Source organism: Portunus trituberculatus, chromosome 31 (genome assembly GCF_017591435.1).
Source record: "Portunus trituberculatus isolate SZX2019 chromosome 31, ASM1759143v1, whole genome shotgun sequence".
Lineage (NCBI taxonomy): Eukaryota > Metazoa > Arthropoda > Malacostraca > Decapoda > Portunidae > Portunus > Portunus trituberculatus.
Window position 1 is genome coordinate 27,215,071 of NC_059285.1, and position 13,887 is coordinate 27,228,957.

Sequence of the window (13,887 nt, forward strand, 5' to 3'; positions counted from 1 at the left end):
CACATGCCTTCAGTAATTATTTTTCTAAAATTCCACCTGATCTGGAGAGCAAACTTCCTCACTCAAATAAAAATCAATTAGATTACCTCAAAGAAAATTATCCAAATTCCATGGTAGTTCCCATTATCACTACATGTGAAATGAATTCAGTAATTAAGCCTCTTAAAAACAAAACCTCTGATATAAATGATATATCGGCTACCATCATCAAAAGTAACTCTAATCTTCTATCAAACCCTTTAACAATACTTTTTAATCAGTCTGTAACAAATGGAATTTTCCCTGACAAGTTGAAAACTGCAAAAATTACTTCCATTTATAAATCTGGCCCTCATGATGACCCAAAAAATTATAGACCAATTTCTCAACTTAAATATTTTCCAAAATATTTGAGACATTAATAAAAAGACATTTAATTAATTACTTAGAACACAAAAATATTCTTAATCCTTCGCAGTATGGTATTAGACAAAATTGTAGCACTTTTAAAGCATTGAATAAATTTTCTAATGACATATTTACAGCTATTGACAAGAAGTTTTCTGTTTTATCAGTATTCATTGATTTTGCTAAGCCATTTGACACAATAAACCATAAAGTTCTCCTTAATAAAATGCACCACTATGGAATTCGCGGCCCTATTTTTCATGGTTTACAGATTACTTAACAAACAGGCGTCAATACACTTCCTTTAGTTATGCAAAATCATCTTCAACCTTAATTACTCTCGGTGTACCACAAGGTAGTGTGCTTGGACCTCTGCTATTTCTCCTCTACATCAATGATATTTCTGATATTTTTTTCTGACTATAAATGCATCTTATTTGCCGATGATATGACAGTTTATCTAATAGGAACAGATCCGAATCAATTTGTTTTTAGTGCTAACAATGAACTTAAAAAAATATATCAATGGTGCCTTTGCAATAGGCTGACAATAAACACTGACAAAACTTACTTTATGCTATTCACTGGTAAAACTATGCTGGATTTACCTAATGTACGAATAAATAACAGAATTATTACTAAAATCGATAAATTCAAGTTCTTTGGTGTTACTTATGATAGCTCTTTAAATTCTAAGTACCATATAGATAATATTACACTAAAAATATCGAGACATATTGCATTACTTTATCAAATCAGAGATTTTATTCTACCGTATGTCCTAAAATCCATCTACTTTGCTCACATTCACACATTGCTAACATACTGTAACCCTATTTGGTCCACTACTTACCATACATTCCTAACTCCTTTAAAATTACAGCTCAAGAAAGTTGTCAGAATTATAACTAACAACACCTACCTTGAACACACTGACCCTCTTTTCAAACAGACCAAACTTTTAAAACTTAATGATATAACAAAACTTGCTATAGCCACACACATGTATAACAATAAAAATTATATATACAGCATTCTTCCATCACATGATTATAGTACGCGCCACCGTGATCATCTTACTTTACCAATACACCGCCTTTCTAAGTTTCAGCATTCAACTATTTATCTAGGACCTGTTATATGGAATACTATTCTCGCAAAATTCAAGAAGCATCATCTCTCAATGCATTTAAAACAATGCTAAAAAAATATATCTTGTCTAGCTACTAATCTATGTTCTGCTAAATGATATGTACCAAGTGTTGTTCTAATTTTACTATTGATGATTTGTAAAATATACATTGTGTCAATTAGTTGTGACTGTTATTATTATTATTATTATTATTATTATTATTATTATTATTATTACTATTATTATTATTATCATTATCATTTTTATTGTTATTATTGATTTTATTAGTTATTATTTGTTGTTTTGATTATTATTATTATCTATACTATTCCTGTTATTATAAATAATATTAATATTATTATTATTATTATTATTATTATTATTATTATTATTATTATTATTATTACTATTATTATTACTATTATTATTATTGTGATCATTATGGTAATATGCAATTCAAAATTCGCTCAAAAAACCTTTTTTAGTTGTGAGAAATTTGCCTTCAAACTCGGAAGGCCGCCTTAGAATGACACGGAACGGAATAAAAGTCAGCGTCTCCGAGATGGGAATAATGTAAATTGTTATATCGAAAATAACATTTATAATGAATAACTCGTGATTCACGATGCTATTTAGAGGACATATAAGAAGAATATGACTTAAAAAAAATTTTCCAACGGAGTAATATGTTCCAATCTCCAACTTTTTTTTTCCATACATTTTTGCTCTAAGTATGATTGTTTACCTGTAAAATGCAACCAAACTTGTTTTTTTTTTACACTATCGCGTGTAAAGGCAGAATGAACTCCTTATATATCAGTGACTAATTAAGGTAAAGTAACCTGGTTGGAGGTGATCTCTTGCATTTCCTCCGTACTACAATTTTTTTTTTTTTAATACATGTTTACTCTACATCCTACGGTTTACCTGTAAAACGTCTCCAAAGTTACGTACTGTTTTTTTTTTTTTTTCAGGAATATAAACATTCTGCCAAAACTAACTATTATCACCAAATCTTCATAAGCTTTAAAAATAATACGAAGAAAATTTGGCAAGCAATAAATGAACTAAAAGGTAACTTTCAAAATAAAGACACAATCAAGACATTGCAATATGATAATAAAGTACTAAGCGATCCTTTAGACATCTCACATGCCTTCAGTAATTATTTTTCTAAAATTCCACCTGATCTGGAGAGCAAACTTCCTCACTCAAATAAAAATCAATTAGATTACCTCAAAGAAAATTATCCAAATTCCATGGTAGTTCCCATTATCACTACATGTGAAATGAATTCAGTAATTAAGCCTCTTAAAAACAAAACCTCTGATATAAATGATATATCGGCTACCATCATCAAAAGTAACTCTAATCTTTTATCAATCCCTTTAACAATACTTTTTAATCAGTCTGTAACAAATGGAATTTTCCCTGACAAGTTGAAAACTCCAAAAATTACTCTTATTTATAAATCTAGCCCTCATGATGACCCCAAAAATTATAGACCAATTTCTCAACTTAAATATTTTCCAAAATATTTGAGACATTAATGAAAAGACATTTAATTAATTACTTAGAACACAAAAATATTCTCAGTCCTTCGCAGTATGGTATTAGACAAAATTGTTGCACTTTTAAAGCATTGAATAAATTTTCTAATGACATATTTACAGCTATTGACAAGAAGTTTTCTGTATTCATTGATTTTGCTAAGGCATTTGACACAATAAACCATAAAGTTCTCCTTAATAAAATGCACCACTATGGAATTCGCGGCCCTATTTTTTCATGGTTTACAGATTACTTAACAAACAGGCGTCAATACACTTCCTTTAGTTATGCAAAATCATCTTCAACCTTAATTACTCTCGGTGTACCACAAGGTAGTGTGCTTGGACTTCTGTTATTTCTCCTCTACATCAATGATATTTCTGATATTTTTTTCTGAATCTAAATGCATCTTATTTGCCGATGATATGACAGTTTATCTAAATTGATATTGTAGTCAATGCCACACTCATAAAAATCAGTGAAAAATAATTAAGAAAGAATCATTTAAGTTAGTTGTGAAAGTGTGTTAATTATTTTTTTAGATGTTGCTGAGATACACATTCATCATAACCCATTTAAATATTGTAAGGTTGAACAGTGATACTGTGGTATCTGTGAAGAACTCTATCTTTTAAATAGTGAGTGACTGGCAGAGAGTGAGGCAAGGAAGATGAAATCACCAACATAACTGTGCACACACAACAAAACAAGACATATAAATATAAATAACAAAGTGACAGAGGAGAAAAAACTGAAGAATGCTACTATAATCAGCATTATGGGTTGTGTTACTTACTTGAAGTGAAGCACAACAAATTCATCCCTGTAAAGGATTACTTCATGGCGACTTTGAACTTTCTGTGCTAGAGTCGCTCCTCGTTGCCTCCATCCTCGGCTGCAGCAAGATGTTCTTCTTCCTCAGGAAGAATGATGTTTCTTGCTTTGCAGATGTTGTGCAGCAGTGCACAAACCTCTACAATTTGGCAGACCTTGGATGGAGGACCAACTCGGATCTCACTGTGTAGCATGTGAAAATGTCGCTTCAGCTGCCCGATGCCTCTCAACAACGCTGCAGGTTTTCTTGTGGGCCCTGAAATTAATATAGATTTCAATCTTACAATGCAGTACTTGAAATTGGTATGATGCATTAATTTAATTTCTGCAAACATTTAGGTTATGTCATGTATAAGGTTAAGTTAAGATTCATTGTATGATAATGATTTGTGACATGATAGCTTAAGCATTATGAAACATAAAAAAAAATCTCTAGTATAACATTGGTTAGGTTAATATATTCATATGAAAACTTAGAATAAAAAAGAAGAAACTCTTAAATATTTGGAAATTTTCATGAAATTTACTTGTTGTATTGGTGATTCAACCAACACACTTTACATAATTATAGCCCTCTGCAGGGTCTACATTTTACTTTATGGAGCATTTCTAGCCCTATTTTACCTTATCAGATATTAATGATACGTATACTTTTTGGGGGATCCAGAGGGGCAAAGCTCCCAGGTAGGAGGTTACACAATGTTAAATTACTTTACCTTATCAGTTGTTCTGGTCGTTTCAAAAATGTTAAGTTACTCCTTAATGGGGGATGATGTCAACCCAATGAGGAGGTTACAAAATGTTAGGTTAGGTTACTTCATCTTATGGAGAAATCCAGTAAGGTTGGGGGGAGGGTCAAGATAGTGTGAAACTGCAATAATATTTCAAAATACCTAATTCATTAATTTAGCACTTTATATTAGTTTATATGAAAAGTGTAACTATGGGAGGTAAATAATTAGTTTTGTGTGATGTGGGATAATTAATTAGATAACTTTTATCTAAAATTTACTACTCAGTAGCTTACCTGTTATAAGAAGACTGTGCTCCAGGCTGTGGTCTGAGGTATGGAGTCAATAGCCACTTCTTGCTGGGATAGTCAATATCTCCCTGTAAGTGACACCCAGCTGGGACGATGCCGTTGTCAAATATCGTGCAGAGTCCACTTTGAACAAGTATTCTTGCATCGTGAACCGATCCGGCCACTTTGCAACCACATCAATAATGTGGTATCAAGCATCAAACACAAACTGCACGTTGATGATGTAGTATCTCTTCCTCTTGACAAACTCTACCTTTTACTCTCTAAGAGCCACAATCATTACGTGCGTTCCATCAATGCCACCGATCACTTCAGGGAAGCCAGCAATCTGCAGAAACTCCTCCTTCCTCCACTGAGTTTCCAGTTGGGTGACTAAAAATCTTATGAATTAAGAGAGGATGGCATTGTATCACTGTATCACTGATGATCCTGCTGATGGTGAGGTGAGGTAGCAAATGCATTCCAGAAGAAAGATGCTAGACATAAATTAGATAGGATAAACAGAGATAGTGAAAAGATTAGGAAAGATTTCCAGGTGCAAATAGGAGAGAATAAGATTAGGATTCCAAATAAGGAGACAGCATCTAGGAAGGTAGCTGGACTTAAATGTTTTTATGTAAATGCCAGGAGTCTTAGGAACAAGAAGGACGAGTTATCTAGTTATATAGTTGAGGAGGACTTAGATGTTGTATGTGTCACAGAGGCATGGGTAAATGAGGAAAAGTTTAGGAAAATAGGAAAGAATATGAAGTAGATGGATACATTATGTATTTACACCAGAGAATTGGTAGGATAGGTGGAGGAGTAGTTATTTATGTAAAAATCCTTCATTTCCAGTCAGGTTAATGGTATTAAGGTAGATCACAGAGTAGAGTCCTTATGGCTGGATGTTAGAGTAAACAAAAGTAAGGTTATTAGAGTAGGAGCTTTTATAGACCACCTAACCAGTCAGCAGATGTAGACAACCTTATGGTAGATGAGATAAATAGGGGTGTACTAGTCAGACAATTATCTTAGGGATTTTAATCTTAAGTCAGTAAACTGGGAGAGGATGGTAGGAGATGCTAGTGAAAATAAGTTTATGGAAAGTTTTCAGGATAACTATTTAGTGCAGATGGTAGATAAACCTACTAGGGGGAGGAAGGTTTTAGACATAGTACTAACAAATATTGAGCATTGTTTAAAGGAAGTTGAGGTAGGAGCGACTTTAGCAAACAGTGACCATCATATAATTAGATTTATCATTAATTCCAGTAGGGATAATATAGTGAATAAGACTAGAGTCCCAAACTATCAGAAAGGCAATTATGGTAGGTTACGTCAGTTATTAGGAGAGGTAAACTGGGAAGATAGTTTTGGAAATAAAACTGCACAGGAGATGTGGGATATTTTTAAGGTTGTAGTAAAGGGTATAGTGATGCAGTGTATCCCTTACAAAGATATAAGGCAGAGAAACAGGAAGCCATTATGGTGGACTCATGAGATAGGTAGCCAGATCAGAGAGAAGAAGAGGGCATACAGAGAGTTGCAGAAAAGTGGGAAGATGTAGATTTGATTAGGTACAGACAGGTCAGAGATGATTTGAGTAAGGTTATAAAAAAGTAAAAGGCAGGCAGAGATAAAACTAGCTAGAGCTGGGAGTAAAGATCCCAAAAATTATATAGTTATTACAAGGTCAGTGATAAAAGAAATAAGGATAGGATTGGACCACTCAGAAAAGATGGTGTAGTAGTGGATCAAAATGAAGACATAGTAGAATTATTGAATGAACAATTTTCTTCAGTATTTACTAGGAAAGAATAGGAAATCCTGTTACAAACAGTGCGACGAGTAGTTTAAGAGCTTTAGAAAATATTGGTATAAAACCGGGAATTGTTAGGAAATTTATTCTTGAACTAGACGATAGGAAAGCCAGTGGTCCTGATGAGCTACATGCCAGAGTACTTAGGGAGGGTGTAGACAGTATTTCTGAAGCACTTAAGTTAATCTTTGAAAGATCACTTAGGTTTGCTGAGATACCTCAGGACTGGAAGTTAGCTAATATTACTCCAATATTTAAAAAAGGCAGGAAGGATGATGCGAATAATTATAGACCGATCAGTTTAACTAGTATAGTATGTAAGATCCTAGAGAAAATCATTAAGGGTAGTATTTGGGAGCATTTAAATGAGAATAGATTAATTAGAGATACCCAACATGGCTTTAGATCAAGGAGGTCCTGTCTTACAAATTTGCTCGATATCTTAGAATATATTACCAAGGAGTTAGATGATGGAAATAGCATAGATGTTATATATCTAGATTTTAGCAAGGCGTTTGATAAGGTACAAATTGAGACTACATGGGATAGGGGGTAGGTTAGTTGATTGGATTAGTGAATGGCTTTCTGATAGGAAACAGAGAGTAGTACTAAATGGGGCAATGTCTGAGTGGAAGGAAGTGGTTAGTGGGGTACCCCAAGGATCAGTGCTAGGACCTCTTCTTTTCTTGGTGCACATTAACGATTTAGATATAGGAATTAGTAGCAAAGTATCAAAGTTTGCAGATGATACTAAGATAGCATGTGCAGTACAGGGTGAAAAGGACAATTACAGAATACAACGAGACCTGGACAGGCTGATAGCATGGGCAGACAGGTGGCAGATGGAGTTTAATTCTAAAAAGTGTCAGGTTATGCATTTAGGTAAAGACAACACAAACTTTAACTATGAGATGGAGGGATGTTGGCTAGAGGCAGTAGAGGAAGGAAAGGATTTAGGAGTAGTGATAGACAGGACTATGAAATTTTCAAAGCAATGTTTAGAAGCAAGAAATAGGGCAAATAGGATCCTGGGTTTTATAAATAGAAATGTTAGTTATAAAAGTAAGGAAGTGGTGCGTAGCTTATATAATTCCTATGTTAGGCCCCATTTAGAGTATTGCATACAGGCCTGGTCACCCCACTATAGGCAGGATATCAACATGTTAGAAGCAGTTCAGAGAAGAGCAACTAGGATGATACCAGCATTAAAGCGCCTGGAGTATAGAGATAGATTAAAGGAATTAAACATGTTTTCATTTGAGAGGAGATGCATAAGAGGGGATATGAAAGAGTTATTTAAAATGTTCTCAGATACAAACTACATAGATGTGAGATCTTTCTTTACCTTAGAGGAGGGAAATAGGACTAGAAATCATGGCAGGAAGATTAGAAAGCAAGGCTGCAGGTTAGATATAAGAAAATATTTCTTTAGTCATAGAGTGGTAGACTTCTGGAATGCATTGCCAGAGACGGTTGTAAATAGCACTAGTTTGACAATGTTTAAAAACAGATTAGATAAGCACTTAAATTTATTAGATTTATAATTATGTATAGCACTGCATGATAGTTTTTATAAGAAATTTACTATAGTTAAATAAGACATGATCCCCATGTATGGGGACCACAAATTGTAGAGGATTTTGCTGCAGGACTTAGCCCTGTTAATGGGCCAAATATTTAGAATTAGTAAATAATGTATTGTGTACTTGTAAGTGTATCTTTAAGTACTGATGACGAGGTCGCTGTGCGACTGATACAGGATAACCTAGATGGGCCCTGGTGGCCCTTTGTTATCCTATTATTTATGTTATATGTTATGTTATGGTCTGTTGTGAGGGCCCCAAGTCATCAGTGCTGCACTGCTGCATCTTTCCTATAGTGAGGTACCGCAGTGAAGATAACTTGCATCTCGGGGAGAGAGGCCTTGTTCCTTGCAGTTGGTCTCTTCAGCCTTTCCCGCACCAATTTTGTCACGAAAATGATACCAGCAGGATCCTGCCAATACCTCTTCACCAGCTTACGGTCATCTAGCTAAGTTATGAAGTACCTACTTTATTAATCTATAAGTTATCTCATTATTCATTAATTTCTGAGAATAAAAAACTGGTTTCCAACAAATTTAACCAACAGATTAATTAAAGCATTTATTTATATGGGAAATATTATAATAACTTTACAATCACTTTTGATTCTAGGGTTGGTTGGACAGAAAAACTGTCTTGCAGGAGAAGTTCAGCCATCAAGTAACTGCAGAGAGAAGAAGAAAGGCATGGGAAAAAATAACTTGTGCTATCAATGCTGTTTCTCCTGTAGCAAGAGAGAGAGAGGAAGTGAAGAAAAAATTTATTGACTTCGTCATCAGTAAAGAGGAAGCATGCTGCTCTCAAGCGTCAACAGGAAAAAACTGGTAAGGAAAATTGTTTCATTTTGTGGGGAAAGGAGCCATCTACAGTAATGCACACAAAAGCACATACACACAAAAGCCAGAGGATCTGGGTTCGATTTCCCAGGCAGGTGGAAATAATTTGAGTCTCCTTTCATGTGTAGCTCCTGTTCACCTAGCAGTGAGTAGGTGCGGGATGTAAGTCAAGGATGTGTGACCTTGTTGTCCTAGTGTGATGTGTGTGACTGGTCTCGGACCTTTTGGAAATAACTCAGAGCTCGCTCTGTAGGATAAGGTCTTTCTGTCTCATCAGAGACTGCAGCAGATCTAACAGTGAAGTACACACACACACACACACACTTGATTTAGCTACTTATTAAAACATTAATGAATATAACTTCCTTGCAAAATTAGTGCTAATGTAGCTAACTTTTGAGTTCACTCTATGTTTTGTACATTTCAGGTGGCGGAGTGCCTGATGTAAAACCCCTGACCAGTGTTGAAGAGGCAATGCTTCCGTTAATAAAAGATGTCCAAGTATCTGGTGTTCCTGGATTTCGTGACCCTCATCCTGCCAGTATGTTTTTTTTTTTTTTTTTTTTTTTTATTTATTTTTTTTTTTTATTATTAATGTATGGAATGAAAATTTTAAGTTGTGATTTCTCTTTTCTGTTGCACGGAGTACGAGTGGTCTCAGACATACCAGAGATTGGAGACAACAAGCTCTGACCTCAGGGTAATGTCTGGCTGCCTCAACAGAGGCTGCATCACATCAAGCAGTGATTTACACACACACACACACACACACACACACACACACACACACACTCTTTTAAAATTTAATATGTAATAGTTTTGTAGTACATTCTTTTCCTCTTATTTATTTACAGGTGATGATGAAGAGGACTTGGCAGCAGGTGACATAGATGTTACACTACCATCAAGGCCAGCCTCACCAAGACCCAGTGGCACCCAAAACCTCCAAATCTCATCACCTCCAGAGCCTCTGTCACCAGACACTGACACAGAGGGAGTAGTGGAGATAGCATCTGAACCTGCTCCACCACAAGCTGATGATCATCAATACAGCCAACCTCCTCAGGCTGGTAGAAATCAGAGAGGCTCATCACGTCGTGAGGGTACACTGGCTCCAGAAATGCTTCAAGTTCACGAGGACATAAGAAACTCCTTGTCTGATTTGACTGAATGCATTACTACATATTTGCCAGGAATAGCAACATCTTTGAATGAATTGGCATCTCGCAGACTTGTTTAGGAACATTTCAAAATGTCCTACAAAATATTCTTATGTTATTTTTGCATTCCAGTGTCATTTCTTTTCTGAATTTGCTCATTACCAATTTCTTTTTATTTAAGGAATACTCTTATTATTTTCCACAGTATTATTTTTCTATTTTGCTTGATATATAGGTAGTTATTTATTTTTAAATTTAAGGAGTTTGTAACCTGTTTTCACAGTGCCATTTATTTTCTTATTTTGTACAATGACATATTTATTTATTTTTACGGAGTAGCCTATTTATTAATGATGAATTCTTTTTGCACTAAAAGTTTGAATGTAATGCAGACTTAGCCTCCAAATACCATTTATTAATTATGAAATAATTTTAGTGTACATTTGCATTTCCTCAAACATTTCAGTTAATATTTTGACAAAGATGTAAATTTATTTTGAAGGTGAACAATTACCTATTGTTTATAATATTTAGTAGCTTTTCTTAAATACTGCTTCAGTTTTTTGTCCTAGTGGTGTATTTAGCTCACCATTACCTTTCCTGTAGTATTCCTTGTGTCTTATATGAATGTGTAAATATTTATATTCCCATGTAGTAACTCCAGGATTGGAACCCGCACAATGTGTGTGTGTGTGTATATACACACATTGTGTGGGTTCCAGTCGTCGAGTCACTGTATGGAAATATAAATATTTACACATTCATATAAGACACAAGGAATACTACAGGAAAGGTAATGGTGAGCTGAATACACCACTAGGACAAGAAACTGAAGCAGTATTTAAGAAAAGCTACTAAATATATGGCCAATATGTTGCTGCAAGAATGGGTTAGAGTGGTGACTCAAGTACAAGTAACATTAGTTGAATATTGCAGTGGGTCAAGAAATCAGGTAAACATTTTTGTAACTGGCTGTGCATTACAATATGTGTAATTAGTCTATCTGATAGTACATACCAAATTAATAATGTGATATTATAGTTACCTATTATGATACATACCAAATGAATAATGTAATATTATACAGTTAGTTATAATGGAGAACCTATTTTTTTTTTACTTTTGTACTTACAAAATTAATCATATATGCAGTGTAAACTGCAATAAACAACCTATCATGTATATTCTTAACATTACCTTATTTGTAGAAGGTATCCTATGTCCCAAGAATGATGAACATCGTAAGCACCATCAACAGTGGAACAACCAGCACAGCTCAACACATTAAAACTAACTATTGATAGAAACTTACTTTACACAACTATATCCCCCCTTTTCAGACTATGAGAAGTGTTGTGCAATGATTTGCCTTCTCATTGCATTCCCAGCTATTGCCCTTGCATCCCGTCCTCCACCACCAGCTGGTGCAGGAACAAACGCAGGTCCATCTATGTCATCAGGGTTGACTACTACTTCATCCAGGAGTGGAAGATTCCTCTTTCTGCAGAAATTATGAAGCAACATAGTTGCTGCAGCAATCTTTCCACACTTCAAGGGACTATAACAAAGTGTGCCACCTTTATGATGAACACACTTCAAGCGTGACTTCCAAATGCCAATTGCCTGCTCAACCACGACATGTGTTTTCTTCAGGCTGATGTTGAATCTTTGTTCGCCAGCATTAGCTGGCATTCCAATTGGTGTCATCAGGTGAATGTTGACAGGGTACCCACTGTCACCTATGAGTAACATGAATGAAACAATTAGCGTTATAGAAGTAACATTCATCGGCCTAGAATCATGGGACATTTAATAACTGTCTACACTTCATTATGACTTGTTCCTCCAGAAACAGTGCAAGTGATGATATGACATTAGAAGCAACTACCCTTATAATGCATCCTTGCAGATTCATGTAAATGTTGAAAGGACTTGCTTGTCACTTTGGCTGTGCAGTAAACCCAGGCACCAAAATCCAACCCAGATTGATACAGTAACAGTAATCATCCACAAATCTTGCCATTTCATGCTAAACACAGGCATTACTGGGCATTAAAACATTCAATACAACCTTCAGTTGCTATTGGTTTCTAAATATGTCAATAGTGGGTAGGAGTTTTCCTGCCTGGGCTGAGCAAAGTGAATATGATGATACTAATGGTATGAAAATGTGCTAAACATTACACCACAGATGCTGATCATTACATGAAAAAAAATACTTCCTGTTTTAAGTTTGGAAGCAGCAACATTGAAAGTTTTGTACTAGTGATTAATATATTAAAGTGCCAGCCATTTCCTGCATTTTTTTTTTTCTTTTTTTGTGAAGTGGATGCATTTATTGCACACACTAATTATGATGCAATGTCTACCTCTGACAAATATTACTCCAACCACACATCTGAGTTACATATGTTATGTGAAAACACACTTTATAAATTATTTATTTGTATTTCCAATTCATTAGCAATAAGATTATATTATACTTTCCAGGTGGTGGACCTCCTGGCAACCCTCCTCTCTCCTAGCTCGATGAGTTAATCTTTGAGATTTTGGACCCCAAGAATGTCTCTATTCATGGGTGTACCAATAAGGCAAGCATCATTGAATGCACTTTCCTTAACAAAGGATAAGCCACTTGTAGATATAGCAATATTAGGCCATAATGTTGTCTCAAATGTCTGCAATCCAAAATACTTGTGTTCCTAGTTAGTTTACAACTTACAGTTATACACAATGGTAAGTTTGTTATCTAGTGTTGAGAAATTTTTTTTTTTTTTTTTTTTATTCCTTAACCAAACAGATAAAACAGTAATAAGAAAAGAAAAAAACTAATAAAGTTAACTTAATTCCTATCCCTTCTCCCCATTCATAAGTATGGTGTTGTAGTGGGTGAATGTGTTAATGATAACGAGTCTTAGGTATTTACAGTTTCTTAGACATGGGCTTCCTTCAAACAATAGGATTTAAGTCAAACACATTGTACCCTTAGCTAGATTTACTGGTTTCTGTTACTTTTGTCCTTAGCAATAAAACCAAAAACATTATCAGCTTAGTTTCTGAAGTTAGAACTAATGATGCCAGCAGTGTTCAGGCAGCAGATGATGCTGGGGAAGTGGCAGAGGCAGCCTAACAGAGAGAAGTGGTGACCGAGGCAGTGGGTGTTGAGGAGGAGGCACCTGCCACACCACTTCCAGCACCAGTGATGTGGCACCAACAGGGGCCAGACTTGCCTGGTACATCACTGGTTTATGTGGATGAGGAGATCATCCACCTGCAGAAGAAAAGGAAGCTTGAGCTTGCACTCCTTTAAGAATCTATAACGGCTCAGGAAAGGAAGCAAGAAGCAGAACAGGCTAAGTACATGTACTACACGCAAAAACTAGAGTACCAGAAACAAACAAATAAAAAATAGTAATAAAGATATAAATAATGTACTATTTGTTTTTGTTTGTAACCAATCAACCAAATATTAGTGTTAACACAAAATTAACTGCAGTTTCTATATGCTCAACCTACAATCTACTTATTTCAGGTATGGGAGAGAAAAAAAAAAAAAAAAAA

At 35.0% G+C, this 13,887-nt stretch overlaps 1 protein-coding gene across 1 annotated transcript; it reads right to left on the reverse strand.

Annotated features, from left to right (window-relative positions):
• Nucleotides 1–11,667: 11,667 nt before the first annotated feature.
• Nucleotides 11,668–13,565, reverse strand: LOC123511133 (putative nuclease HARBI1). Its single transcript, XM_045266755.1, has 3 exons — nucleotides 13,503–13,565; nucleotides 12,911–13,028; nucleotides 11,668–12,065 (listed from the first exon to the last, which is right to left on the reverse strand). The coding sequence occupies exons 1-3, from the start codon at nucleotides 13,563–13,565 to the stop codon at nucleotides 11,668–11,670; spliced, it is 579 nt and encodes a 192-aa protein (XP_045122690.1).
• Nucleotides 13,566–13,887: the final 322 nt, after the last annotated feature.

Excerpts from the sequence above, each read along its gene's own strand:
- LOC123511133 (XM_045266755.1), bottom strand. The coding sequence starts at position 13,565 with ATGTACCAGGCAAGTCTGGCCCCTGTTGGTGCCACATCACTGGTGCTG. Across the intron at positions 13,029-13,502 it reads TGCTGGAAGTGGTGTGGCAG|GAACACAAGTATTTTGGATT; the intron begins GTGCCTCCTCCT and ends TAAACTAACTAG. Across the intron at positions 12,066-12,910 it reads CAATGATGCTTGCCTTATTG|GTGACAGTGGGTACCCTGTC; the intron begins GTACACCCATGA and ends TGTTACTCATAG.